This window comes from Polypterus senegalus, chromosome 2 (assembly GCF_016835505.1).
Source record: "Polypterus senegalus isolate Bchr_013 chromosome 2, ASM1683550v1, whole genome shotgun sequence".
Lineage (NCBI taxonomy): Eukaryota > Metazoa > Chordata > Cladistia > Polypteriformes > Polypteridae > Polypterus > Polypterus senegalus.
This window is the reverse complement of record NC_053155.1, coordinates 44,665,179-44,691,737: the sequence shown is the minus strand read 5'-3', so window position 1 is coordinate 44,691,737 and position 26,559 is coordinate 44,665,179. Positions and strand designations below refer to the sequence as shown.

The window sequence follows — 26,559 nt, the reverse complement described above, 5'->3', positions numbered from 1 at the left end:
CTATATTTAACAGAGATTTAAGAGTGTGGTTTGAACATCACAAGAAATGGGAACCATGAGCAGATAAAGAGCTGTAAGCCACTGAATTAACACAAAAGAGTAAATAGTTTAATACGACCAAAAAAAAAAAAAAAGCTCCTATAAAATATCATATTCATGTGTTTTTTTGGGGGGAATATGTAGAAACACACAAGGGTCAATGAAACACAAAAAAAGTGTTGAGTAAAAACAAAACTGGTGCACAGCAAACTCACCGGTGTTAAACACATCTGTCTTTAGAGAACTGGAGAAATCCCAGAGTACCAGGAGGAAAAAAACAATCCATATATAACAACATTTTAAATTAACACTGGCAGTTTGGCTGTGTGGAGGAGGAAAATCTCCAATGACTGACACTTATGTTTGGAATTGGATGTCCCCTAAGCTGCCTCGACATGATTGCCTGGTAATTAGGGTTGCAGTTCGTCTCAATGAGAGGAACTGGGCTAACGTCAGTTAATACAGGGAGGGTGTAGTGAGGAAATGTGTGAAAAGCAGATTGAAGTTTGGCTCTAAGACCACACTGATTAATTAAAGAGGTGAATTACCCCAGACTCCCACTACGAAGCATCTGAGTTTGAAGATTTGCACTGTGGTGGTCTGCCGTCAACCCGCAGTATCTGGCTCAGGAGCATACTCTTTCTAAAGGAGTAACTCCATTAGTTGGCCGCACAGAGGCTGTTTCTGAGCACTGTGAGTGGAGCACTTCCTGGTGACATCAGCTGATTTCTCACTCCCTCTATGTCAGCTCTTACCTGTTCTGCACAGCGGCGCCACTACACTCCACTCCTCCACCGTTCAAGTGAATTGACATGAACTCACACTATCAACCATCTCAGTTCAAAGATTTACACTGTGGTGAACTGCCGGTGGTCTGCCACGAACCCGCAACATGTGGCTCAGAAACAAACTCCTTGTAGAGTGAGCAAAAAGAGTAACTACCTTAGTCAGCTGCCCTCACCTCAGGATAGAAAATGGCACAGAGAGCATGGCTCACCGCACAGATGACAAAAGAGACTAAGAAAGAGAGCCACCTGGTAATCTATGTCATAGATGCTTAACATGAACCAGGTCACGTTATTATTTTGTCAACTTTTATGCTCTGCTTGTTTATATTTTGAGCACATTATCTCTAATACATTAATAAATGTGTAACTTTTTCTCCATTCTAGTTTAATATCCTGTATTAACAGATGTAAAAGAAAGGGAGAGATATTAAATTACAGTGGCCAGGCTGGTAACAATAAGAAGAAGGAGGTGTTGGCGAGGGCATCAGGGTGCACTTACCCCATGGTCAGTGTGTGGATCCCAATGCCTCAATGCAGTGAGGGGGACACAGTCGTGTAAATATGGCTTTAGATGGCATGTAAGATCGAGGTCCTGACTCTAAATATCATTAGGGAATCTTTCAAAATTAGTAAGGTGTATCCTGAAGTCCTGGCTAAACTGCCCATCACGGCTTGGTCATTCTGGCGCCCTAATCATCTCCTGTCTCTAATTGGCTAACTATCTCTCACCCCTTCACCAGCTATTAGCTAATGTGTGGTGAGATTACTGACACAATAATGGCTGTTGTCATATCAGCCAGGTGGAAGGTGCACATTGATGGTGGTTAAAGTGGTTCCCCTCTGTCTATGTAAAGTGCATTGAGTAGCGTGAAAAGAACTATATAAACGTAAAGAATTATTATTATCAGTATTAGTAACTGTAAAATTTCCCAATTATCACTGCCGTTGTTTGCACACAGCCCCCAATGTTACTGTTTCCTCCCAGCCACTAGTGCAGACTTTGGCTCTGGCTGTCTGTAGTCCAGGACTGGGAGGAGAGAAAATGGACAGCTGGACAGGCAAAAGCAAAGAATCTTCAATGGCAGTTTTTCATATTTCTAATAGCAGGTAAAGAGAAGTGTGGTTAACCTAAACTTGAATATACAACACAGAAGGTCAAAACCACAACTCAATAAAGCCCATTTTTCTCCGCTTTTCCTCTCACATCCCAAATCACAATGCTATGTTAGCCCAGTGTAAACGTGGGCATGAGCATCAGTCTGTCCTACGTGATAAAATGGCTCTGCAATCTTGTCTTGTGCTCAGTGCTCCCTGCGATGGGTGCTGACTTGCTTCCTGAACTGAATAGAGAAAGATTAATAATGAATGGGTGGATTTTCACCTAAGCTACTAGAAAAGCAAAAACGCTTGCACTTCGACATGTGAAATGATAAACCTACTTCAGAATATTTACAGCTGCTTACAGCATACTGGAACACCAGGTAACGGCAAGGCGCTCAACGTGTTGTTCGCGATTCCAAATGAGTGTCGTGATCAAGCACCAATTTTAATGTACCGTATATACTCATGGATAAGTTCTCCCGCGGATAAGTCGAGACTTGATTTTACCGTATAATTTCTGGTATTTTATAATGTCGGTCGTATAAGTCGAACGTGGAAAACTCACGCTACTGGTCCAAGAGATTATGATATGCTAACGCATAACTGAGGGAGTAACCACGGAGCACACTGCCTTTTTTTTCTATGTACTGTGCCTACGTGACCACACAGTAATACCCGAACTATTCTGAAGCGATGTTTGCACTGTTTTGTGTTTTTTGGATCTCACACCTTCATACACCTTTATCATAAGAGCATCTCTTATCTACGATGGAGCGTTCAATCAGAAGAAAATATGAAGCTGATTTTAAACTAAATTTTGTTGAAGCAACGAAAGAAATTGGTCACTGTGCTGCTGCAACAAAATTCGATGTGTCTGAGATTGGTGGAGGCAAAAAGATGTAAAAAAAAATTAATTGGCGCATTGTTGAACGGGCGTATAAGTCGGGATCTCATTTTATGATCGATTTTTCGGGTTTCAAGGCCCTACTTATATGTAAGTATATACAGTAATTACACCGGAAAGGCACTGTTGGTCTGCAGACAAATAACATTTTGCTGGTATAATGTTAGGAGGGGTGCCAGTCTAGTGGGAAAGGGGGTGTGATTGTGGACCAGTGGGTCAGTCAAATCTCAACTTGTGCAGTTTATAATGCAATTGATGGCGACTCTTAGACAGCTTGGTGGTGATCACCACCAGCACAAGTCGCCGTTCACTGGACCAGCCACCACACAGTGTCACCCTTGCTTATAAAATCTCATGAATCACAAAATGTGGAATGAGATGGAAAACTTTGAACACACTACTCAAAAACTATCAATAATACAAAGTTAATAGCTTGGTACCACCACCCTGCTTTCCCTATCCATCTTTTTGACAAGTTTCCATTTTGTGTTACATCCTTTTGATAAAAACTTTTCTTTTTTTCCCCCATTTGTGAGCTAACGGGTCTGTAAATGGGGGCTGCCGTAGGGGCATTTAGTCGCTGTTTCTCCCCTCAAGTGCATGCATGATTAATCACAGCCTGCTTTATTGCTTGCTGCCTATATAATTAGACGCGGCAGCCAAGGAGCCGTTTTTGTTCACAAATGGAAAGTAGAAAATGCTGCTATTGTGCAAAAAACGGTTTTAGCCTTCCAGAGGAAAGGATTACAATCCGCCCCTGAAAAGTCTGCTCTGAAACTACTGACATCAGTTTTTAGACATGACACCACATTAAATAAGCACATTAGATGGAGACAGAGAATGCTGGGAGCTATGATTTTTTTTTCAGCCTAAAGAAAAATTTGAAATATTACCGCAATTAAAGCTTTCTGTGAATAAAAACATCTGATTCACTGCTAATTGCACAGTTCATATATGATAGTTTAACAATCCAGGTAACCATGGCATAGAAAGGCTTACAAAAATGGGGTTGAGTTATAAAAAAAATTAATTGTGAGAACAGAATCAAAATAAAATAAGGAGGACGGATGAGATTTAGACACAATGTCACCTTTGAAACAGCTAACTACCCTGCAACAGCATTCAACACTCATCGGGTGGGCTACCACTGACATTTACGCAAAAGACTTGCTCTTCAACTGCCCCACAGTATTTTGGAAGTGTTTCATGGTAAGATGTGACTGCTGTTCAGAGATTTTCTGATTCATCCATTCTTTGCTCAATTTGTTTTTGCCATTGTTATGCTGTGGTGAGCCAAAGCCAGACTAGTGGTAGCCCAAATATCGAGAACTGGACGCAGAGGTAACCCCTAGAGTGCTGTGTGGAGGGAACGTTTGGAAGAAAGTATCAGGAGTATTGTGTGATTGAAGAATTAAGGTGAAGGTTAAAGGTGGGTGTTTTAAGACAGTGGTGAGACCAACCATGATGTATGGAGCTGAGACATGGGCAGTAAAGGGAGTGCAGGAGAAGATATGGTAGAAACGATAATGTCGAGATGGACATATGGAGTTACCAAAAAAGGACAGAATATGAAATGAGACAATCAGGGGTACAACAAAAGTGAGAGAGATATCTGAGAAAGTACAGGAAAGTAGGATGAAGTGATATGGACATAGATGATGAGGAGAGACAAAAAAGAAGAGGATAAAAGAGTGATGGGAATGGAAGAACAGGAGAAGAGAAAGCAAGGGAGACCAAAGCAGAGGTGGATAGATAAAGTGAAAGAAGATCTAAAGGAAAAGTGTCTGACTGGAGAGGAGGGGTAAGACCGAGGTGTTTGGAGAAGGTAAATCAAGCATATCAACCCCACATTGTTTCCTGAAGAGGCATTAGCTCTCTTGGAAATGTGTTCTTTTGAAATGGTGGCATATTAAATAACTAAATAATATCATAATATACCAGAAAAGGCGATATCCCTCCCATCGGGATTACGGCGGTACAAAAATATCTTTTAGCTTACATTTACTGACGGTTACAGACGGGAGGCAAATGTACAGACTTTTTATCCAGGTGGGAATCTGGATCAACACAGCCTGCCATTTTTCGTCCCCACGCTGGGAGGTTTTTCGAACTTTATCGACACAGCCTCGAAGGGTCTGGCTGCTGTCCAAGCCTTTAAACTGTTCTTCTTCAACTTGCTGGTCTTCTCTGTCTCCAAACAAGAGCTGAATTCCTCCTCCACAAAATACAGAAATATCATAGTGCTTACATGCCGGTTCTCATTCTCCCAATAAGGAAAGAAGATTTTGTGCTGACAGAGGACAGAATTCTGTGTTTAAGCTGACTATACAAGCCTCCAGTTGTCTTTGGCTATCTAATCCAATGCTTGGCTAGCAATTCTAACTGCTGAGCCCCTGTGTGCCACAGTTAACATGCACATGTGAATAAAACTCATAACAGTATTGTCCAGATATAGTGACATAAAGAAAAATGTAGTATAACACACATAGAACTGGGAAATGAAGAAGAAGAAGAGTTGTAGAGAGCCAGAGGGTAATGCAGCAGCACTGGGTCAATGGCAAGAACCCACCCCACATGAAACACACTTCCTTACACTGCAAAAATGTCTGAGCAAGTAAAAAGTCGGTTATCCCGAAATGTATATTTAAGATTTCTTTGCACATTTTAAGAAATCTTGTCAAGTAAAATTTCCTAACTCCATTGGCATATTTTTCTGCTATATGAAAGCAAAATAATTCCTGTTGCAAGTTTTTTCTTTTTTTTTCTGAAGTTTTGCATCTGCATTTTTGCAGCGTTGTTCAACAATCAGGTATGCCAGGCCAGTGGTCAGTCCTCACCTAATCGAATACACGTCTTTTAGAACTGGGGGGATTTCCAAAAAACCCACAAGGGTGCAAGGAGAACATGCAAAATACAAAAATGAGCGTCAAATGGAGTTCTTAGGAATTGGGATGCAGTAGCGGTAAAAACTGCCACATTCAGCTACCTCAAACTGTTTATATACGTGAATAATGGTGTTCTTCATTCATTTTTCCATCTGTCTTCAAGTCTGCTTATCCCAATTCATGGCCATGGGATGGAGCCTACGGAGCACACACTAGGAACATGTCCTGGGTGGGCTGTCCGCCCAAAGGAAGGCAAACTCCCACACAAACTAACACTCATGCATGTCATTTGTTTGTGGAAGAAACCCACTGGACACGCTGACAACTTGCAAGGTAAAGACAGGAATGAAATATATGGAGCCTTCTGGAGCTGTGAAGTAGCTGCATTAATAAGAAACTGTTACTCAAATAAATAAAAGAAAATGAACATAACATAAATTCTCAAGCGCACTTAATTCAATTCAGGGTCATGGAGGGCATGGAGGGGGTATGGCCTATCCAAGCAGCATTGGATACAAGGCAGGAACCAGCCCTGAACAGGCCATCAGTCCTTTGCAAGTCCCATTCCTTCACTCCTCCATTGGGCCCGTTGTTGTCTTTGGAGATGCGAGAGAAAATCTAAACTACTCAAGGGACATTTTCTGCATTTTATCTTTCTACATTATCTTTTATATATACTTTTCGATGTAGCTAAGAATTTCTTGCCCATCACAGACGATGAGATCACATGATCATTTGGTAACTCCTTCAGTAACTGTATTAGCCATACGAGTTCCTAATATAAACACGCTATATGCTGTGAGATGGACTATATTACTCCCTTTATCCTGATTGGTGTAAAATGATGTCATGTGAGTTATATAACAATATCATGCCAGTTATCGCAGTCTTCATCAACCCAAGCACTTCCATATTTGTTAGCATTTATCAAAGCGAATTCAGGCTGTTCCCTCAGATCTGCTGAATAAAGGATGTTTATGCCGGAACCATTTTGGTGGTGATTTCAGATATTATTTAAAGGAAATTTCCAGTACACGGAGGAAAACCCAGACAAACATGGGGAGAACTGCAAACTCCACATGGACAACAGAGATTTAAAATGAGCCTCCTGTATCGGTGAGGCTGTGGGACTAAGCACCGTACCACTGTGCAGTCAATCAAAAGCTAAAACATCTGCAACATAATCACATTGGATTTTTTAACTGTTCTTTTAAAAAGCTTACTGAGGAGTTTACCTAATTAGTTACACTCCTGAATGCATTATATAGTGGCAGAGCGGTTAGCGTTTGAACTCCAAACCCTATGGTTGTGGGTTCAAACCCCACAAGTGACACTGTGAGACCCTGAGCAAGCCGCCTCACCTGCCTGTGCTCCAAACAGAGATAAAAAACAAAGAAACGTAGCCAACTGAATCTCTCCAATGCTATAAGTGGCTATGGATAAATGGGGTCTGCCAAGTAATAAGTGATGACAATTAGTGGTGTAGAAGAGTAAAACAAAGTGGGCCACATTATAACGCACAGCAAATAACACTTGGATACCTGCCCTGGAATTCATCGATTCATTTCATAATCTGCCTGTTTATGTACCAGTAAATCACTTTGGATAAAAGCACCTGATAAATGCACACCATAACGGACAAATTACCAAATTGAGACAATGCAAAAACAACATTCTTCAATTGGCTTAATCCACTTCAGCCGAGCAGCACTGGAGTAAGGCAGGAGACTGACTAGAATGACAATGTCAGACAATTGTAGGCACTGACTGGGGGGTTTGGGGTCCGGACAGAAAACAAGGTGGGGAACACGAGATTCAAAGAAAGGGAGCTGGACCTGTGAGGCAGCGGTGCTAACCTCTGTAAAGCAATGCTCAACACAATAAGCCGTGGACATTTAGTATGTGCATTTATCTGAAAACAGAGGGAGAGAAAGAGAGACCGACATACAAGGTCAGGCACAACCATCTACTGTAGATCATAGGGAGCGGCACTTTGTTTGCTACACCTAACTACTAATGTGCGTGTATTCATGTTTCATGGCTCACTGGTGTAGTTTAACTGTCATTTAGAGAACAAATGAAATAAAGAAGAGACAGAATTCACTGACACCAAAATACAGTGCAGCATGCCGAGCAGGCCACGTGACCATCTTGTGACCTACTTGTACAATATGTCAAATTAAAAGGAAAAGCTGAATTTAAGGTCCTTAAGTAAAAAGGTATGTTTATATATAAAGAATATCGATCCGTCTACCTTAGGGTGTAAATGATGTTTTATGTTCTACAGAAAATGAATATGTAGAGGTGAAACGAGAGTAGAGAAGCCTGAAAGATGCAAATGTTTTATAAATGTTAGAGATGGGTCTCTGTTCATATGGCTCCAATTGAAATTTAATTATCAAGTAAAACTTGTTTCCAATCTCTCTCTTTTATGTAGATCAGATAGATAGATACTTTATTAATCCCCAAGTGGAAATTCACTTCATATCTATTGATTTTATATATCAATTAATATTGTTATAGAGTTTCTTTCATGTCTATCTATCTATCATCATTTCATATCTATTGATTTTATATATTTATAAATATTTTTCCTTTGGTGGGTTAGCACCCTGCTCGGGATTAGTTCCTGCCTTGTGCCCTGTGTTGGCTGGGATTGGCTCCAGCAGACCCCCATGACCCTGTGTTCGGATTCAGCGGGTTGGATAATGGATGGATTAATATTGTTATAGAATCCCTTTCATATCTATCTATTTGTTTTACGTAGATCACTTCATATCTATTGATTTATTAATTAATATTGTTATAGAATCCCTTTCATATCTATCTGTTTTACGTAGATCACTTCATATCTATTGATTTATTAATTAATATTGTTATAGAATCCCTTTCATATCTATCTATCTCTTTTACGTAGATCACTTCATATCTATTGATTTTATATACTAATTATATAGGCCTACCGTGTCTCTTTAACATCTGTCTGTTTACCTACCGTATAATTTACACTCCAGACATACACAAATACAGAATATCTTCTATAAAGAAGTGAGATTTTTGTTGTCCAGATCTCCGAGGCTGGCTCCACAGGTCACCTACAGTACGTCTTTGTTCGTGCCGTGCACTCGTCACCATCTTTTTGTTCTCGTTTTTCAGGTCACAGGCTGACACTTCAGCTGCTCTTACCTTCTGTGTCGACTTTTCAGATATTGTGCAGTAATTACATAGCCTGGCATACAGTGCACAATATCGGCGCTCGAGTAATGCATGCAGAATCAAGCACATTCAGAGTATTGTAATGATTTTTTTCCCAACATTTATAATAAAATAGCAGTGGGGGGTGTTCTAACCGAGCGATTCAACACAATGATCCAATATGTTTGCAATTTTTTTGAGCAGAAAAGCTGCAAAGCTCACACAAAGGCTTCATTTGCGATCTGATGGCCACAGGGGTTTTCTATTATTAAAGCACAAATTCAGGCGAACCCACTGTGTCGAGTGAAAAAGTGTTACAGCAGATGGAGTTGCGTGTGGAAAAAGAATGCCTGCGAAATCCTTAAATGTCAGCAAAATGTTTACAAGCACAGCCGAGGGAGCAAAAAAACAAAATGGTCTGCTTGTGCGCTGACCGAGGTTTCCGCTTCATCTCAGCAATCCAGAAAGTTCAGACACCAAATGCAATTTGAAGACGTTAGCGGGGAAATTTTGGGAGCTATGCAGAGGAGAGGAAAGGAGGACGATTACATTGAACGTTTCTGGGACGCCGCTGCCACTAACGTGGGAGTCGTTCAGGAGCTGTGCTGTTGGGAGCGTGCGCTAAAATAACACAACACTGTCAATTTACATAGAGGGCCATGATGGTGGCCAGAGTGTACCCTAGCATCACTGGGGACAAGGCAGGAGCGGAGTCTGCCATCACAGGCTCATTAAAGCAGATGTAAAATATCCTGTCTGAATTTCCTTGCCTTATATCCAAACTCCTGCTTATATTGGTATGTATTCCCAGTGCCAACCTCGTAGGTAGAGCTGTCTCAGAGTCCAATGTATGTTAATATAAAGCAACAGCCAAATATTTTTAGCAAACTGGAATTTAGTTAATAGTCGATTACCAGAAAGGATGTACTCTTTTTGAAAGAAACAAGTACAACACTTCAGAGACACATCTGGGCATCAAGTTTCATGGGTTGAAGTCCCAATCCAGTCGCTGTCTTGGCATGAATTTGCTGCAGGACATGTGCACCCCGTGTTAAACAGGCCTGCAATGAGTGAATGCAGTGTGTGTCTGAGCTCTGCCAACACCGCTGCCCCACACTTGCATTATGGTTAAAGCGAGTTGAGAAGATATATGGATGACATTTGTGAGAAGCTACAGAAGCTGGTTTAATCCATTTTACTGTTATGGTGGAGCCGGCACCTTGAACACAAACCTTTACTTTTTGTGTCTTTGGCACCGTAACGTTTCCGCTCATTTTCCTACGGCACTGGACACATCCAGCAGCCACTTCCATCCATTCATTTTCATGATTGTTGCCTATCCTGAAATCACTGGACGCAGGAGGGGAGCCAATCCCAGTCCACAGTCATACACACCCACTGGGCCATTTCTGAATTGCCACTTCACATAACCCGCACATCTTTTGGATGTTATTTTGACTAAAACGCCATATAAGGCAGCCAGCACGACGAAACTCGTTTGAAACAGAAAACAGAGATTTACCGGTCGTCATTGTGTATTCTACTCGGACTCCAAGTACAATATGTCTAGTTTCCCTGGAAGCAGTTATCCGAAGAAGTCTGCTTATTAAATCAATTATGATGTGCTTAACTCTCTTGGCTCATTATGCACAACTGCTGGTCATGCTCTCCGTTTTATTATCAATGCCATCTGCAAGTATAGAGCCAAGAAGAGCTGTACGAGATCGAAACAAACCGTAAAGCAGTTGTGAAGTCTGATTTGACAAGGCGTGCAACACCGGGCTAGCCATGTTACAGCTTGGCCGTGTTCACGCATCGGTGAGGAGAAGTGCAAAGCAAAACAAATGTATACAGTGCTTTGAAATGCCACGGAGATGAACAGCGCACCCGGGCAGTGCCCTCTTAAATTTCCATACACCAAATAAATAAAATAAACCTTGTGTTTTCTGACATAGCACACTGCAATCGATTGAGAACACTTCATTCGGGACAGGAGGGTAACTAATACATTGCAGAAGAGAGCAGACAACTCAGAAACTAGAACAGGAAAACAATTAAATGAGAAAATATAGCTCTTTCACATGGGAATCATCCACAAAACAATTGAACAAAGTGATCGGAGAAGGTGCAGCGGTGACACAGGTTGCTGCCACTTGTTTGTTATAAAATCCGCCTTGCCAGCTGTATGTTGTAGCAGTGAGTGGCAGAGAGTGGCAGGGCTGTACTCCACATGGGCAAATAACCCACTAAGAGTCGCTACTAACCCGCTACAGGAGCCCCAAATCTGCGATCAAGGTGCTGTGGCGTCCTTATTTAGGTGATTTTAATTTTGGTTTTTCCTCCCACTTCTCTCTCCTGTTCATATAAACTGTTAAATCCTCATCTGCTTGGTCTCCACGTCTCTTTGTGGCTGCTGCCCTCCATGGACTGGGGTGTGGAGTTTGCACTTCATGTGCTTTCCCTGTGATGAACCGACACCTCATACTGCCATAGCTCCTGTCCACCTGTGACCCTTAACCCAATCTGATAAAGTTAAGCAATTTGAAATGGTGTGGCATGTTAGCTGAAATGAGCACTCTGTGGGAGTTGATCAAATGGCATCCCATCCAAGGTTGGTTCTGCCTGTTGCCCAGTGTTGACAAGAGGAGCTACGGCTCCATGCAATCCTCTAATATGTTAAGTGGTTTTATAAAACACGTGGATTTCTACCTAAATATTAAAAGTATGTGTGTAACCAGCATTTGTTCTCTCCTTAAACAGGCCCAAACTTTATACAGAATTAGAATACCCGGCAAGGCATCCATTTTACCTTCTCACCCTCTGCACTGCAAAACCGAAACAAATTCACAATCTCCCTCCATTAATTTTCAAACCCGCTTATTATCCAGGGCAGGCACGCAGGAACTGCTGTTTATGCAGGCAGCGCTGGCCACCAGGACTGAATACAAGAATCAGTTTTTGAAACTTTTTCCTGCTGACTATTTCATCTCTTTTTCTGAAATATCTACCCTTTAACTCGCTGTTTCTATTTATCTATGCAAGAAAATAGAGGGGGGGGGATATAATTCAATAAAAGTTGTCATGTCATTTTCTAATAACAACAAAAACAAAAGCAATTTATTTCTTGTACAGCCAAAATTACACAAGGAAGGGCTTAATGGGAAAAATGGTAGAATGCATTAGTTTTATAACCCACTTAATCCAGAGCAGGGTCCCGGGATTGGGGGGCAAATAAAACTTGAAAACCTTTTTTCAGACTGCGATAACTGCAAAATGCTACTTCACGTGCTTCAGAAAAACAACTAAAATATTAAATGCACAATCTGGCGAGATCCAATAAAGTTAAAAACTGTAGGGTTCGTTTTTCAGGACCACAAGACAATTTCAAAGGAACAACAAAAGAAAAATCATCATCCAGTGAACTCATTCCAGTGCTGAACTCAGTCCTTCGGTGATTTTGTCTCCTGATTAATTGCTTCTAATATCTCAAACCTCCAAAGACATCTTTGTCTCACTTTGGCAGCCAGGCAGACAGAGACTCTTTTATATCCACTTCTTGAAAAAAAAAAACCAAAACAAAACAGTGGCAACATCAACGGTTATACATCTTGAATTGTGTCAAAATGCAGCTGAGCCGTGGCAACCTGGCTACCGGGTGTCAGAGGTGTCCGAGCAATTTGATACGGACAGGAGTCTTCAGCAATTAGCAGTGTCAAAGAAATGGCACTGCCTCGAAAACATCCAGACATCTGTCAAAACAGCGCAGATCGAGCTCCACTAAAGGAGGACTACATGGACGGCACTCTGTCACCATTTGGACTATTAATTAATACTCTTCAGCCCCGACAATAGTAAATCTGCTGAAACCCTACCCACGGTGGGTAGATTGCTGAGGTGGGGGGCGGTGGGGTGGTGGTAAAGATTAATTACCCGACAATCAATTCAGGAGAACATCGTATACACAAGATAAAAACTCGCAAAATCCCCATCAGTGTGAGCAAAACGACAAAGGCACACAAATAGAGCTTTACAAATTGAGCAGGAGTTTAATATTCTAGACCAATACTAGATAGATAGATAGATAGATAGATAGATAGATAGATAGATAGATAGATAGATAGATAGAGGCACTATATACATTTACTGATAGATAGATAGATAGATAGATAGATAGATAGATAGATAGATAGATAGATAGATAGATAGATAGATAGAGGCACTATATACATTTACTGATAGATAGATAGATAGATAGATAGATAGATAGATAGATAGATACTTATGTCCTCCCCATACGTTCAGGGTGCACATTGGTCAACAAGCATGCAACTGTACTAAAGCATATTTCAAACCCAGCAGATGCATGACTGCTTTGTGCTTTGGGCACCAAAATAGCTCCAACTAGGTTAAACCCCCTTGTAAACAACCCCGCTGAAAAGCACTAAACCAGCCATTGTCAGAAAAACAGTGGTACCTTTTTTCTCTTGGCTTTGCTCAGGATTTTCCTCCGGTGCAGTTTCCATGGCTGGCTTCATCCCATCAACCAAAAATGCTTTTCCTTTACAAATACTTTGCTCTTTTCTCACTCCCTCTCCCTCTCTCTCTCTCTCTTTTCTGCTCTCTCTCTCTCTCTCTCTCTCTCTCTCTCGCTCTCGCTCTCCTCTCTTTTACAGCTGCACTGATTGAGTGGCTCAGTCCTTCTCAGTTGTATATTCCTGTCCCTTACAAGATGCAAAGGTCTTGTCACATTGGATTTTGCTCAGTTTGCCAGTCCATAAAAACAGAAAAAAAAATCTGCCAGCCAATGTGGAGACATACGTCACTTAGAATCCCACTTAGAAAATGGCCTTTCTGTTTGCATTTCTGCTTAGGATTCTGGCAGTTTCCAGTTGGGGAGAGAATTCACTTGAACCCCCCTGTTCTTCTTTAGCCAGAAGACTCCCAATGAATGACAATCAGGAGCTGCTGCTGAAGAATGGATGCATTACATCACAAGAGGCAATGTGTATTAGACTGAAAGGAACCCCCTGCCCACCCCTCACTCCCCCCGACACGCACACCCTCCCCACTCTCTCTCTCTCTCTCTCTCTCTCTCTCTCTCCACAAGGGTGGTGAAAGCTCTCCTATATACTGTTTCCTGGGAGAATCCATGTCATCCTACAATCACAAGCTTTTCTTTCCCATGGGACTCCATTTAGTGTGTGTGCTCTGAATTTTGATTCATTCCATATGCCCTCTGTTCTTGTAGCATACATTAACAGTCTGAAACCACCGTCTCATCTCCATCTGCTGAATTAATGTGGAAAAAGAGGGATTTTGTGCTTTGGGCACAGAAAGAAAGAAAGAAAGAAAGAAAGAAAGAAAGAAAGAAAGAAAGAAGACATCTAGCTAATTTGTTATCATACCAAATTAAAAATGAATATTTATTTAGCAGCTACATGGTCAAAGATTTCCAAAAAAGAGCCCATTGAGTGTTGACGTGATACACACACGGTACAGTAGTGCAGCAGACTGTGCATGCAGTACTCGACACACACGCACACACACATATAATACACAAGTTTGTGAATCTTTTGCAATTCCCTGTTAGCTATTCATAACAATGTGTGCTGATCTTCAAATAAGTCACAAGGATTGATAAACACAATCAGCTTAAACTAACAATGAACTAAGAGCTGCACTTTGTCTTGTCAATGCTGAGCCCATCGGTTAACCACTCACAGTCTGTGATCTTCTAGGCTAATGATTTCTCCAAAAGTGACCACTTCTCAGATCAATGACATGAGATTAGACAAGTGGGTGGGTGGCGTCCTGCCCCGTAAATAAGCCACACATATTCTGGTTGCTGACGGAGTCTGCCCTTCTGATTCATGTGAGCCATGCCACAATCAAAAGAAATATCAGTAGGCATCAGAAGAAGAACTGTGGAGATACATAAAGCTGGAAAGAGTTATAAAAGCATTTCTAAAGACTTAAAAGTGTCTACAGACAGAGGAAATTCAGTGCTGATGTTCCTCTTCTTTAGAATGGACGCCCTGAAAAGAGTGCAGCATGTAATGCTGAAAAAGGTGAGAAAGAGCCCTAGGGTAAGACCAGAGGACCTTCACAAATCTCTTGAAATTGGCAAAGTCTCTGTTCACAGAACAACTGAAGAAAGTTATGGAAAGAAACAGATGGGCTACACTTCGTAATGTTTATAGGCGCTTAGCAGAATGCACAGCTTGTCATAGATGAATATAACCGCTTACAACCCAAGTAACTTCCATTCCTGTCGTCAAAAAAACACAGAGGCCTTTATAATTAGAAAAAATGGAGCCCAGTTTAACAGATTCTGATTCTTGCTGAATTATGTCAGTGGAGTGACCAAGATGTGACAATAAACTAATGAATCTACAGATCCATTAATGGAGAAGTTCAGTGTTTTTCAAATCAAAATTATTTCTTCACTTGCATATTGTATATGCATTTGCCATGAGACATTGTGCTCTAAAAATACATAGCAGTCCGAACGTTGTATCATGTAACCCCTGGTCAAGTATCTGTAATTTTTTAAACTTTGGAGCATCACACTGAGCTCACTGACAAATAATAGCAGGTTTTTTTTGTATAAAAAAACCCTACCATTATTTGTTAATTTCTTCTGTTACCTCTGCCTCTCCATTTGTTGAGCTCCTTTGCCATATCATCTCCCAACTTTACAGGGCCTAAAGTTGGGAGAATAAGAGGTCTAAAAAGCATATCGTAGACCTAACTTCATCTGTTTATTTCAGAGGCACCAAATGTGACAGATAATTCCACTTGGTGAAGTTAGGGTGCTCTCTGGTGACCTTTTGGACACTTCACCCCTTAGCCTACTCTCTAAACTAAAGTTTGAATGTTTTTTTTGGCTTATCTGCCTACCTGCTCAAAAAAGGTTACAGAAGCTGAAGTCAGCTGCCGCCTGTTTATGATTATGATGTCTCCTTGTCCGTTATGATGTCATGGGGTAACCAGCATTCAGGGCTCTCTATAGCACTCCTCTTGGTGCATTGAGTGTCTTGCTGACCGATACCATCAATCAGACAATGATAGGAGAGTCAATGTGAAGAGCAGCAGAAGAGTTGGTGTGTAAAAGTCATCTCTTTATGGGCAGCTTCTGAAGCCTTCACCCTAGAAAACATCTTACCAGCCAAAAAATGCATATGTGGGAACCTGCAGCACTGTGTACAGTACATCATCTCAATGAGAAGCTTAGAAAACTATGGGCAACACACAAGAATGACATTCTCTTAACTTATTAAACATAAGAAATGTGACCATTCGGCACATCAAGCTTGTTTGTTTAGTTAATAGCTAAGCTGTCCCAATATCTCATCCAGGTACTTCTTCAAGGTTGTCACAGTTTCTTCTTCCACTACATGTCTCTGTAGTTTGTTTCAGATTCCCACAACTTTTTGAGAAAAGAAGAGCTTCTTGGCGTTAGTCTTAAATGCAACTCTCCTTAATTTCCATTGGAGTTCTCGACTATGTGATTCACCATTTAGTTGAAAGCATTCTGATGGATCAACTTTATCGATGCCTTTGAGGGTTTTGAAGACCTGGATTAGGCCCTCACACAGCCTCCTCTGCTCGAGACTAAACAGGTTTCATTCTCGGTGTCTGTCAGAGTAGGACATGTCCTTAAGTCCTGGGATGCACCTGGTTGCCCTCTTATGCACAGCTTCGAGTGTTACCATGCCTTTTTTTTTTAAGAAGTATCTAGCTGCAGTCAGGACAGTTTTAGGCCTCCGACAGATCCAAGACTTCAGACACTATGAGATCCGGAACACGACAACGTTTAGTTTTACCTTTTCTATAATTGTACAATTAAATGATTTACCAGTTGGATTCAGCAGACACTTTTAAAACAACATGCTGCTTTACCTAGAAAATGGATTCATTTTATTTTGTTCACACAAAAAACTTATGTTGACTTCTAAAAAAAAAAATACATAAACCAATAACAAAAGACACATACATTTTGTGGTTTTGTTTCGAATGCAGAACTGAGAGACCTCGATAGTTTAGAAGTTTAATAAATGCTGAATACGCAGGCCTCCTATCACCCGAATCCACTGGTTTGAGAGCAGGAACTAAAAGGAATTGAAATCGACATTTGGGGAGTGTAATGTAGGTGTCAGTACACCAGCGAAAGAGAGGCGTGGTTCCTGAAAAGTGGGCGGAGTCAAAAGAGGGGCATCAGCTTATGGGCCTCAGAATGTCTCAGGTCGGTGAATCTGTCCGAGGCTCCGGACTGTCTCGCCTGTTGCTGCACTCTATTGCTTTTTTTTGCAGTGCGGTGGCCAGAATTGTCCACAGTACTCTCACCTGACGTCTCACAATTTATACTGAACAGTTGTTATGATATAACTTAACATTTCATTTGCCTTTTTTAATAGCTTCTGTGCAGTGCTTAGGATTAGCTTGTACCTTGAGTCTGAAGCTTCTAGGATGAATTCCAGTGCCTGTGACCCAAAAGTTGAATAAAGTGGGTTCAAAAATAGATGGATGAATGAAGAAAAACCTCCTAAAACTCTGAAGCCTGATCCTGAAGTGATGTCTCCTATTTGTCTCCAATTGTCACAAAAGCGGCGGCACGGTGGCGCAGTGGTAGCGCTGCTGCCTCGCAGTTAGGAGACCTGGGTTCACTTCCCGGGTCCTCCCTGCGTGGAGTTTGCATGTTCGTGTGTGTGTGTGGGATTCCTCCCACAGTCCAAAGACATGCACGTTAGGTGGATTGGCGATTCTAAATTGTGTTTGTGTACGTCCTGCGGTGGGTTGGCACCCTGCCCGGGATTGGTTTCTGCCTTGTGCCCTGTGTTGGCTGGGACTGGCTCCAGCAGACCCCCGTGACCCTGTGTTCAGATTCAGTGGGTTGGAAAATGGATGGATGGATGTTACAAAAACTGAAAAAGTGGCAGGTGAAGTGAATACTGTGGTGCTCTTCACGTTGCTTAGACAATGAGAATAATGTGTCACAAAAATCCTAATCGGAGGTTGCACCCTGTAGGACAGTGCCTTCCATCTTATAAATATATGTTCCTTTGGCCACAACATTTATCTTTTAATATTAAACAGAAATTCATTGTTACAGTGACCTTCAAAAATATTTATGACACAAACGACAGCCATATGTATGCAAAGAATTACACACAGATGACAAAATCAGGTAAAAAAAAGTATGCAGCACTAAATTTTGGCCATTTGATAAAAAGGGTGGAATCATTCTAAAATAATAAGTTCACTAGTTTAAATATTATTATGGATATTTCAAGTTGTGTTTGAACTCATTTAATATTCTTTTGGAAATAGGGTAACAGGTTGAACAGATTCAACAAATGTTACGACAAGAGATAGAAAGAGAGCAGACCAGGGACTCATGGAGAGAATGAGAGAGCAGAAAGGGGTGGAATAAGCGAAGCAGCTTAAATAATCCATCCATTTACTTTATCAACATGCTTTTTTCTGTTAGAAGCTCACAAGAAAGCTGGGAATTTCAGTTAAATAAAGGTATCCATTTACATTACAACCGTTTTCTATTACAGGACTATGGAAGGGCCCCAACATAAAGTGACTTCCTATACAAATCTCAATCCATTGTATTAACATGACAAGTGCAGCCAGGAGGCACTGCGGCCTGTCCCAGCAGCCTTGGACGCTAGAAAGGAACCATCCTAAGATGGGACGCCAGTTAACGCACAGTACCGACACCAGGCCAATTCAGAGGGGACAGACAACATGAAATGCACGTCTCTTCACGCAGAAGTCAAGGGGACTCAAAGTGCTGCTTTTATTCTGAGTATGCAGTACAATGCATGACAGTTCTGTCATTTTAGGGAGTTACGTGATATACTATTGTGATTTTAGTCAAGTGCAGGATGACGTGTTTAGTGACTCACAGTAGACCGGCAGTGCTACACTAACATGTCAGATTATTGCCTCTGCCAGTGTGTGTGTTTTTCCCTCACTCTCTTGGATCACTGCTGGGTTCTGTTCCTACCCCACGCCAGGCTTCTTACCTAAAAACTATTTTCTCACTAAACAGTACATAATCTTCTTCTTCTTTCGGCTGCTCCCGTTAGTGGTTGCCACAGTGGATCATCTTCTTCCATATCTTTCTGTCCTCTGCATCTTGTTCTGTTACACCCATCACCTGCATGTCCTCTCTCACCACATCCATAAACCTTCGCTTAGGCTTTCCTCTTTCCCTTTTCCCTGGCATACTCATTTATCAAATATGCTGAGTGGGATAGTGGCTAGCACTCCTGCCCTTTAACTTCAGACTCCTGGGTTTCAGTCCCATGCCGGGTAGCTGTCTGTATGAATTCTGTATGCTTCCTCCAGGCTTTCAGCCCACAGCTCAAAGACGTGCAAGATGAGTTATTTGGTGACTCGAAACTTTCCTGATATGAGAATGTGTGCCCTGTGATACAGGGGTAGCCTTTCCTGGATTAGCTCAGTCTGTTACTTCCAGTGTCTGCGACCCTAACGTTGAATGAAACAGGTTCAAAAATGGATGAAACAATGGAGGGAAACACCCCAAAACTCTGAAGCCTGGTCCTAAGGCGATGTCTCCTATGTATGTCCAGTAGTCACAAAAACTGAAAAAGCACCAACGCCAGGTGAAGTGAACACTGTGATTGATGCTCAATCCTTTCACCAAATATACTTGCAATCTTTCTAATAACAGCATTTTCAAGTTCTTCTCAGGGCCTTGTGACAGGTGTTGTGTTGCTTTGAATTTTATTCTTTGGTGATTTCCAATTTGCTGTGTGATGGCATTCTCTGGATAAATTTATCACATATAAGAGACGCTCTCAGATGCTGGGTAGTCCATGTGTGTGTGCGTGTATTTTTACCATTGACAAATAAAGGGTGCTACAGTGATTTTACAAAGCATTCAGAACCCTTCACTTTCTGCACAACTGATTGTGACATAGACTCAATATTAAATGGATCAGTTTGTCATTTTATTGTACGTCAATGTGCATTCAATCATCAACTTTAACAAAGCAAAACCTTCTTTCAGAATAGTGTGCAAATTTATAAAAAGCAAAAACTGAAGTCTCTCATTTCTATAAGTATTCAGACCCTTTGCTGTGGCACTGCAGATTGTGCCCAGGTTTATCCCGTTCGCTTTAATTCTCTTCGAGATGTGCCCATAGAACTTGATCGGAGACCACCTGTGGTAAACTGAATTGACTAGATATCATTTAGAAAGGCACACACCCATGTATATAAAGGTCCCACAATTCATAGGACAAAAACCAAACCATTAAGTAACTCCATATGGACCTCCATGATCAGATTGTGCTGAGGCACAGATCAGGGCAAGGAGATAACACCATTTCTAAAGCTTTGTGTGTTCTCATGAGATCAGTCCCCTCAGAAATTGTGAAATAGAAGCAGACTGGGATGATCAGGAGTTGGCCATCTGGTCAAACTGAGTAACTGAGCATGAAAGGCATTGGTCATGAAGGTGACAAAGAAACCCAATGGTCACTCAACCAGATCTTCAGAAGTCACATGGGAGATGGGAGAACCTGTCAGCAGACTAGAAAGACACTCTTAAGTAAAAGGCATTTAGAGGACAGTGAGAGCTTCAGGAGAACGACTGTCTACTCTGATGATACAAAAATGTAACTCTTAGAAGTCTAAAGACTATCTCTGATGAAGACCAGTCACTTGTTGTCACCTGTCTAATATGACCCCTGCAGTGAAGCCTGTTAAAGGCAGCATAATGTTATTGGGGTACAACTCTGTTGCAGGGACAGGAGGACTGGTCGAAAACTGTAGGAAGAATGAATGACAGTCAAATACAGAGAGGTCATTGAAAGGAACCTTCTCCAGAGTGGAGGGGACCCCAGACTGAGTTAATGGTACACCCTTTCAGCATATCAATGACCAGAAGCACAAAGCCAAGACAGTGCTGGAGATGCTTTGAGACAAGTCTCTCATTGTTCTTGAATGGCCCAGCCAAAGCCCAGAGTTAAACCTCATAGAACATCAATGGAGAGACCTGGAGATGGCAGACACTTCCCAGCCAATCTAACAGAGTTTGAGGCAATCTGCTGGGAAGAATGGGAGAAACTGCCCAAAGCTTGAAGAGACTCAAAACTGTGATTGCTGCCAAAGAGGCTTCTATAAACTACTGAATTAAGGGTCAGAACACTTACATGATTGAGAGGTTTCACTTTTTGATTTTTTTAAAAACTTTGCAAAACCTTCTGAAGACAAGTTTTCATTTTGCCATTATTAGTTATTGAGTGTAGACTGATGGGAAAAATTTGCAAAATGTATCCATTTAAGTTAAATCTACAACACAATAAAGTGTGCAGACATTGAATCGGTCTAAATACTTTCTGAATTCACTTTATAAGACGGACTTTGAGGTTAAAAGGCATAAGCATGATAGATAGATAGATAGATAGATAGATAGATAGATAGATAGATAGATAGATAGATAGATAGATAGATAAGGCACTATATAATAGATAGATAGATAGATAGATAGATAGATAGATAGATAGATAGATATGAAAGGCACTATATAATAGATAGATAGATAGATAGATAGATAGATAGATAGATAGATAGATAGATAGATAGATATGAAAGGCACTATATAATAGATAGATAGATAGATAGATAGATAGATAGATAGATAGATAGATAGATACATAGATAGATATGAAAGCCTCTTTATAACAGATAGATAGATAGATATGAAAGGTGCTATATAATAGATAGATAGATAGATAGATAGATAGATAGATAGATAGATAGATAGAGGGTGTTTCAGATCTAATTACGCAGTTATGAAAATGCAAACACATCGCACCCGCTGTTCGACTGACAAACATCTCCCCGCCATTTTGGAATGCAGGGCAGATGCTGCCATTTATCGGCAACAAAAAGAATTTTTTGTGAATTCTCTATGTAATAAACTTAATAAGTTATAGTGTAATGAAAATTGCACAATTAGATCTGGACCACCCTATAGATAAGTTATTAGAGCATTGGGCAGTTTTGTTTTTATCTTAAAGGCTTTAGGCCATTTTTGAGTTTCGAGCTGCAACGCCTTCCCTTTAAGGTTTGCACTTTCTCTTGCGTATGTGTAGGTTGCATATGTTTGCATCCAAAGATTATATTTTACATCCACAGTCCAAAAAACATGTTACTAATTCTAAGCTGATGCCTTTCATGTGAGGAAGTGTTCAGTGTGGTTCAGTATAGTGCTCTGGAGCCACTCTTATACCTACCTATGAGTGATAAGGAGACCAAAGTTGTATAATGTATCTTTATTATAAAGGACACATGGACTACAATAAATAGATAGAACTTCATTTGTCCACAGGGTCAAATTTGGCTTACAGGTTGTAACAGATTAATGTGCTGAATTTCAAAATAACACACCTAATAGATTAAGTATATTTAGATGTGATAGTACGGGATATGTGTATTTCATAAACATCATTCATTCTAAAAGAGATTTCTCTGCAGCGGTCGTATAGTTTAAAGTACAAGGCTGCAAACTGAATCCATCCATCCCTGAATTTTCTAAACCTGGTGATCCAGCAGGATGATGGAGAAGCTGGAGTCAGTCCCAGCCAACATCGGGCAGAAGGCAGGGTGCTGGTGAACACACACACACACACACACAAATCAGAGGTAAATTTAGCATCACCAGTCCATCTAACCTGCACGTGCTTGGATTGAGGGAGAGACTGGAATTCTCTGTGGACAACATGCCAGTTCCATGCATGGAGAATCGTGAACTTGAACCCCAGTCTCCTTGTGGTGAAACAGCAGCACTACTACTGTGTCACCGCCACAAGCAAAATAAAGAGATAAAAAGAAACCAATGGTGAAGGAGAAGATCTGGTGCAGTCATTTCAGTGACTAGTGCCCCTGTCGGACATATCCCAGGTTCAAGTCATGCATTTGGGTGTTGTCTGTGAGTTCAATTCTGGGTTTTAGTTTGGCATTCAGGTTTTCCAGTCTGTTAATTGTCTCCAACTGAATGTGCAATGGACGAGCGCCCTGTCCAGGTTTAGTTCTCACTTTGTGTTTAGAGTTTTTTAACTCAGAACTGCACTAAACAGACTTGACCATCTCATGTTATGAAACAGAAAGTTCTAAAAGTGTCTTTTTTGGTTTACTTTATTTTCCTCTTACAAGATGGCTAACATCTTCACTGTTTGCATCTGCGGCATGGGTAACGGCACAGAGCTGTTGACAAAAGTCTTCTGGAGATCAAACAAACCCACAAATGTTTCACATCTTGAGCGCAGACACAGCCGGGAGCAAAGATGCATGAAAGTTAATAAGAGGCAGCGTAAAAGAGGGGTTTTTTGTTTTTTTGTTTTTTTTTTTCCATGCAAAACTACCTGTGGGAAGGAAGCCCGTCTAATGCTAATTAGCAGAAATGTAACTCATAAACACATTTTACGCCCTGGGGACAGAATGACCAAAAGCTAAACAGCAGCAACACTCTGCTGGAATAAACATGAGCAGTACCTGCTTTTGTTTTCTACAGCCCAACTTTCTTTATTCGTTTTTCTCAAAAGAGAGGCCTACAGGGTTCAGTGTCCGTTAGCAAGACATAACGTGGGAATCCTAATTAATTTCCCTATTATTAAAATCAATTGTGCTGCGATAGCAGACAGAGCCCATGAGAACCCAGTCGTTTGCAGGCAGTCTGAAGGCCATGGGTCTTCACGGGTGAATGAACTTTTAAAATCTATTCAGCTCTGCTCTCAATACATAATAACAAACAGCACGGCTCTCACAATGCACACCCCTAGATTGTGCGCTGCTGCCGCTGCATCATCGCCATTATTATTCATATCTCAGGGCCGAGATCAGCAAAATACTAAATAAGAAGCTAAACGGTATAAGCAAGGTGCTTAGAAGAAATGCAGCACAAAACTTCCAACAACCTTGCAAAAGAAACGTAAATGGTGTCCTTTCAATATTACTGAATCATTTCAACTTAATTTCGGACTTGAACTCTAAAGACGTCTGTCAGACGAAGTGGAAGAAAAAAAAAAAATAAACGCTTTCATGTCGTTTTAATGCATCGGCAGAAATAAATGAAAAACATATTGCTGAGATCTAAGTGAGGCACGCTAAGATGCTGAAGATCGTAAAATGTGAAATGCAGTGAAAATTTTGAAACAGCGAGCACATTTTCTTTATTCAAGTGGATGATTCTAATTAGGCACCCGCAAAACTGCTGCAGAATGGAAAAAAAAAAGAAAACAGAAATAAAAATAACACTACTGTACTTTTTTGCATTGACTTTTGTATTTCTCAGAAGGCAAATAAATATAAAAGAGGTTAAGCTAATTTCAAAATGTTGTGAAAATAAAGCAGTAGGAAAAAAAAAGAAACACAAATCTTCAGTTTTTGACAGGATTCCTGTAACTCTGGAGAATTCTTTGAAACTTGTAAAAATATCCATTCATTCATTCATTCTTTTCTTACCCTACTGGCTTTATCCATTATGGGGTAACATAGTGAAAGAGCCCACCTCAGAGACTTTAGTGCTAGGCAGAAGTCTGGAAGGTGGGCTCCAGTCACCTCCAAGGCAAGCACAGCACACATCCATACCTACATCCATCTATTCATCCCAAGTTAGCGCCCACATGTTCATACATTTTAAAACAACTCAATCTAATTACAGGGTTACTAGCAGTGCTGCCCATCGAAGTCCGGGTTGAAATCTAAGAAATCAATGTGACCATAGACCATCTATTGTAGTAATATGTAGTAATAAAATGCATTACATTTGTCATTCCAACAGATGGCGTGTCACAAACATGTGCAACAATACAACACATTGTTGCAAATGTCTGTAATGTGCCATTTGTTGGAATGACAAATGCAATACCGCTGTTATATGCCATTTGGTAATGGGATTGGTAAAAGCAGTGTTAATGTTTGTGATGTATGTAGCAATAAAATACATTGCATTTGTCATTCCAGCAGATGGTGCATCACAAACATGTGCAATAATAAAATGCATTTCTACAAATGTCTGTAATGTGCCATTTGTTGGAATAACAAACACAATGCATACGTCTGTGTTACATGCCATTTGTTATGGGATTCATAAAAAGGCAGTGGTCATGTTTGTGATGCATAAATATTGCATCTGTCATTCCAAAAGATGGTGGATGGCAAACATTTGTAACAATAAAATGCATTGCTACAAATGTTTGTGATACACTGTCTGTTGGAATGACTAATGCAATGCATGTGTCTCTCTTATATGCCATTTGGTATGGCATTGTCAAAAGCAGCGTTAATAATCTATTGGAATGACAAATGCAAAACATTGTATTACTACAAATGTCTGTGATGTACCAGCTATTGAAATGAAAACTGCAATGCATTTTATTACTACAAGTGTTTGTGATATGCAATCTGTTGGAATGTCTAAGATACAGCAACCCGACCGACGCTCAGACACACAGACACATCAATTTACGAAGGTGGGTAGGGGGCTGTAGTTAATACTGGGTGCAAGGCATGAATGAACCCTGAATGGGATGCCAGTCTATCACAAGTCATGCTCACATCTCCACTTCACCAGTTTAGTGAAATTGTGGAAATGTTCGGAAAACTTACTTTGTCCAACTCAGAAAAATGAACTGAAGTCAATGGAGAAAAAGAAACTGAAGTAGTGTGCAGTGAATGGCGCAAAGGTCTTACAATGGTGCTGGTTGATTATTGCAGCCATGGGCCATGAAGCAGCAGTGCTAGCCGTGTACTAAGGCTTGCCCCCCTACAGATCTGACAGCAGGTGCCCCCCTACAGATCTGACAGCAGGTGCCCCCCTACAGATCTGACAGCAGGTGTACACCTGATGTGAACTGAAAAGTTGAGTGTTTTGCTTTTTTTCCCCGAAGGGTTTGCTCACTCACTGCTGCTGCTACCAAATAAGCACAACACTAAAGGACGTGGAATCTTCACTCCATCTTGTTTGCATCATCTGCACAGCACTCTGGGTAGGGTAGGCTCAGAATTACATACAAATCCATTCAAAAAGACAGTTTCCTTTTGCATGTGCGTTTTGTGCGTAAATGTATTTGCAAGTTTTCCACTAATTTTAGCACAATGCTAAGATCAGCATTATATACGTTTTTGTCCCATCCATCATTCATCTGCTGCTATAGCTCTTCATGGAGTTGTACTGCATAGCTGCCTAATGAGCTGATACAAACTGATACACATGATGCTAAAACTGGAAGAATGGCAGATATACAATATAGGAGGCTTGGAAAATCTTCAGAACTTACAAAATGCAGTTTAATGCAGAAAAGTGCAAAGTGCTAAACCAATGGAAAAAGGAACATCAATTATGAATACAAGATGGGAGTCGCTGTCCTACAGGAAGCGGCCGCTGAAATTAATTTAGGGCTTTATGTTGATACAACATTTTCATCAACTAAGCAATGCACAGAAGATATTAAAAATGCATATAAAATGTTAGGCTATATCATAAAAACTGTTCACTGTAAATCAAGGGACATTATCCTTAGACCATCTAATAAACTCGTGACACTACTTCTGGAGAATCGAGTGCAGTTCTGGTCACCACGTTGCAAGAAAGACAGAACAG

The 26,559-nt window shown here is 40.8% G+C and overlaps 1 protein-coding gene across 3 annotated transcripts in view; it reads right to left on the bottom strand.

The window, feature by feature from the left end:
- Positions 1–26,559, bottom strand: part of gpm6bb (glycoprotein M6Bb) — a 219,092-nt gene that overhangs the window by 65,816 nt on the left and 126,717 nt on the right. The window contains exon 1 of one of the 3 annotated variants that reach the window (XM_039743602.1): positions 13,387–13,870. The exons of 1 other annotated variant lie outside the window; for it this stretch is intronic. In XM_039743602.1, coding sequence (XP_039599536.1) covers positions 13,387–13,447 — 61 coding nt within the window. In that variant the 5' untranslated portion in view covers positions 13,448–13,870. Of the gene's footprint in view, positions 1–13,386; positions 13,871–26,559 lie in introns of those variants that run through there. One more of the 3 variants, XM_039743600.1, reaches the window with a different exon arrangement.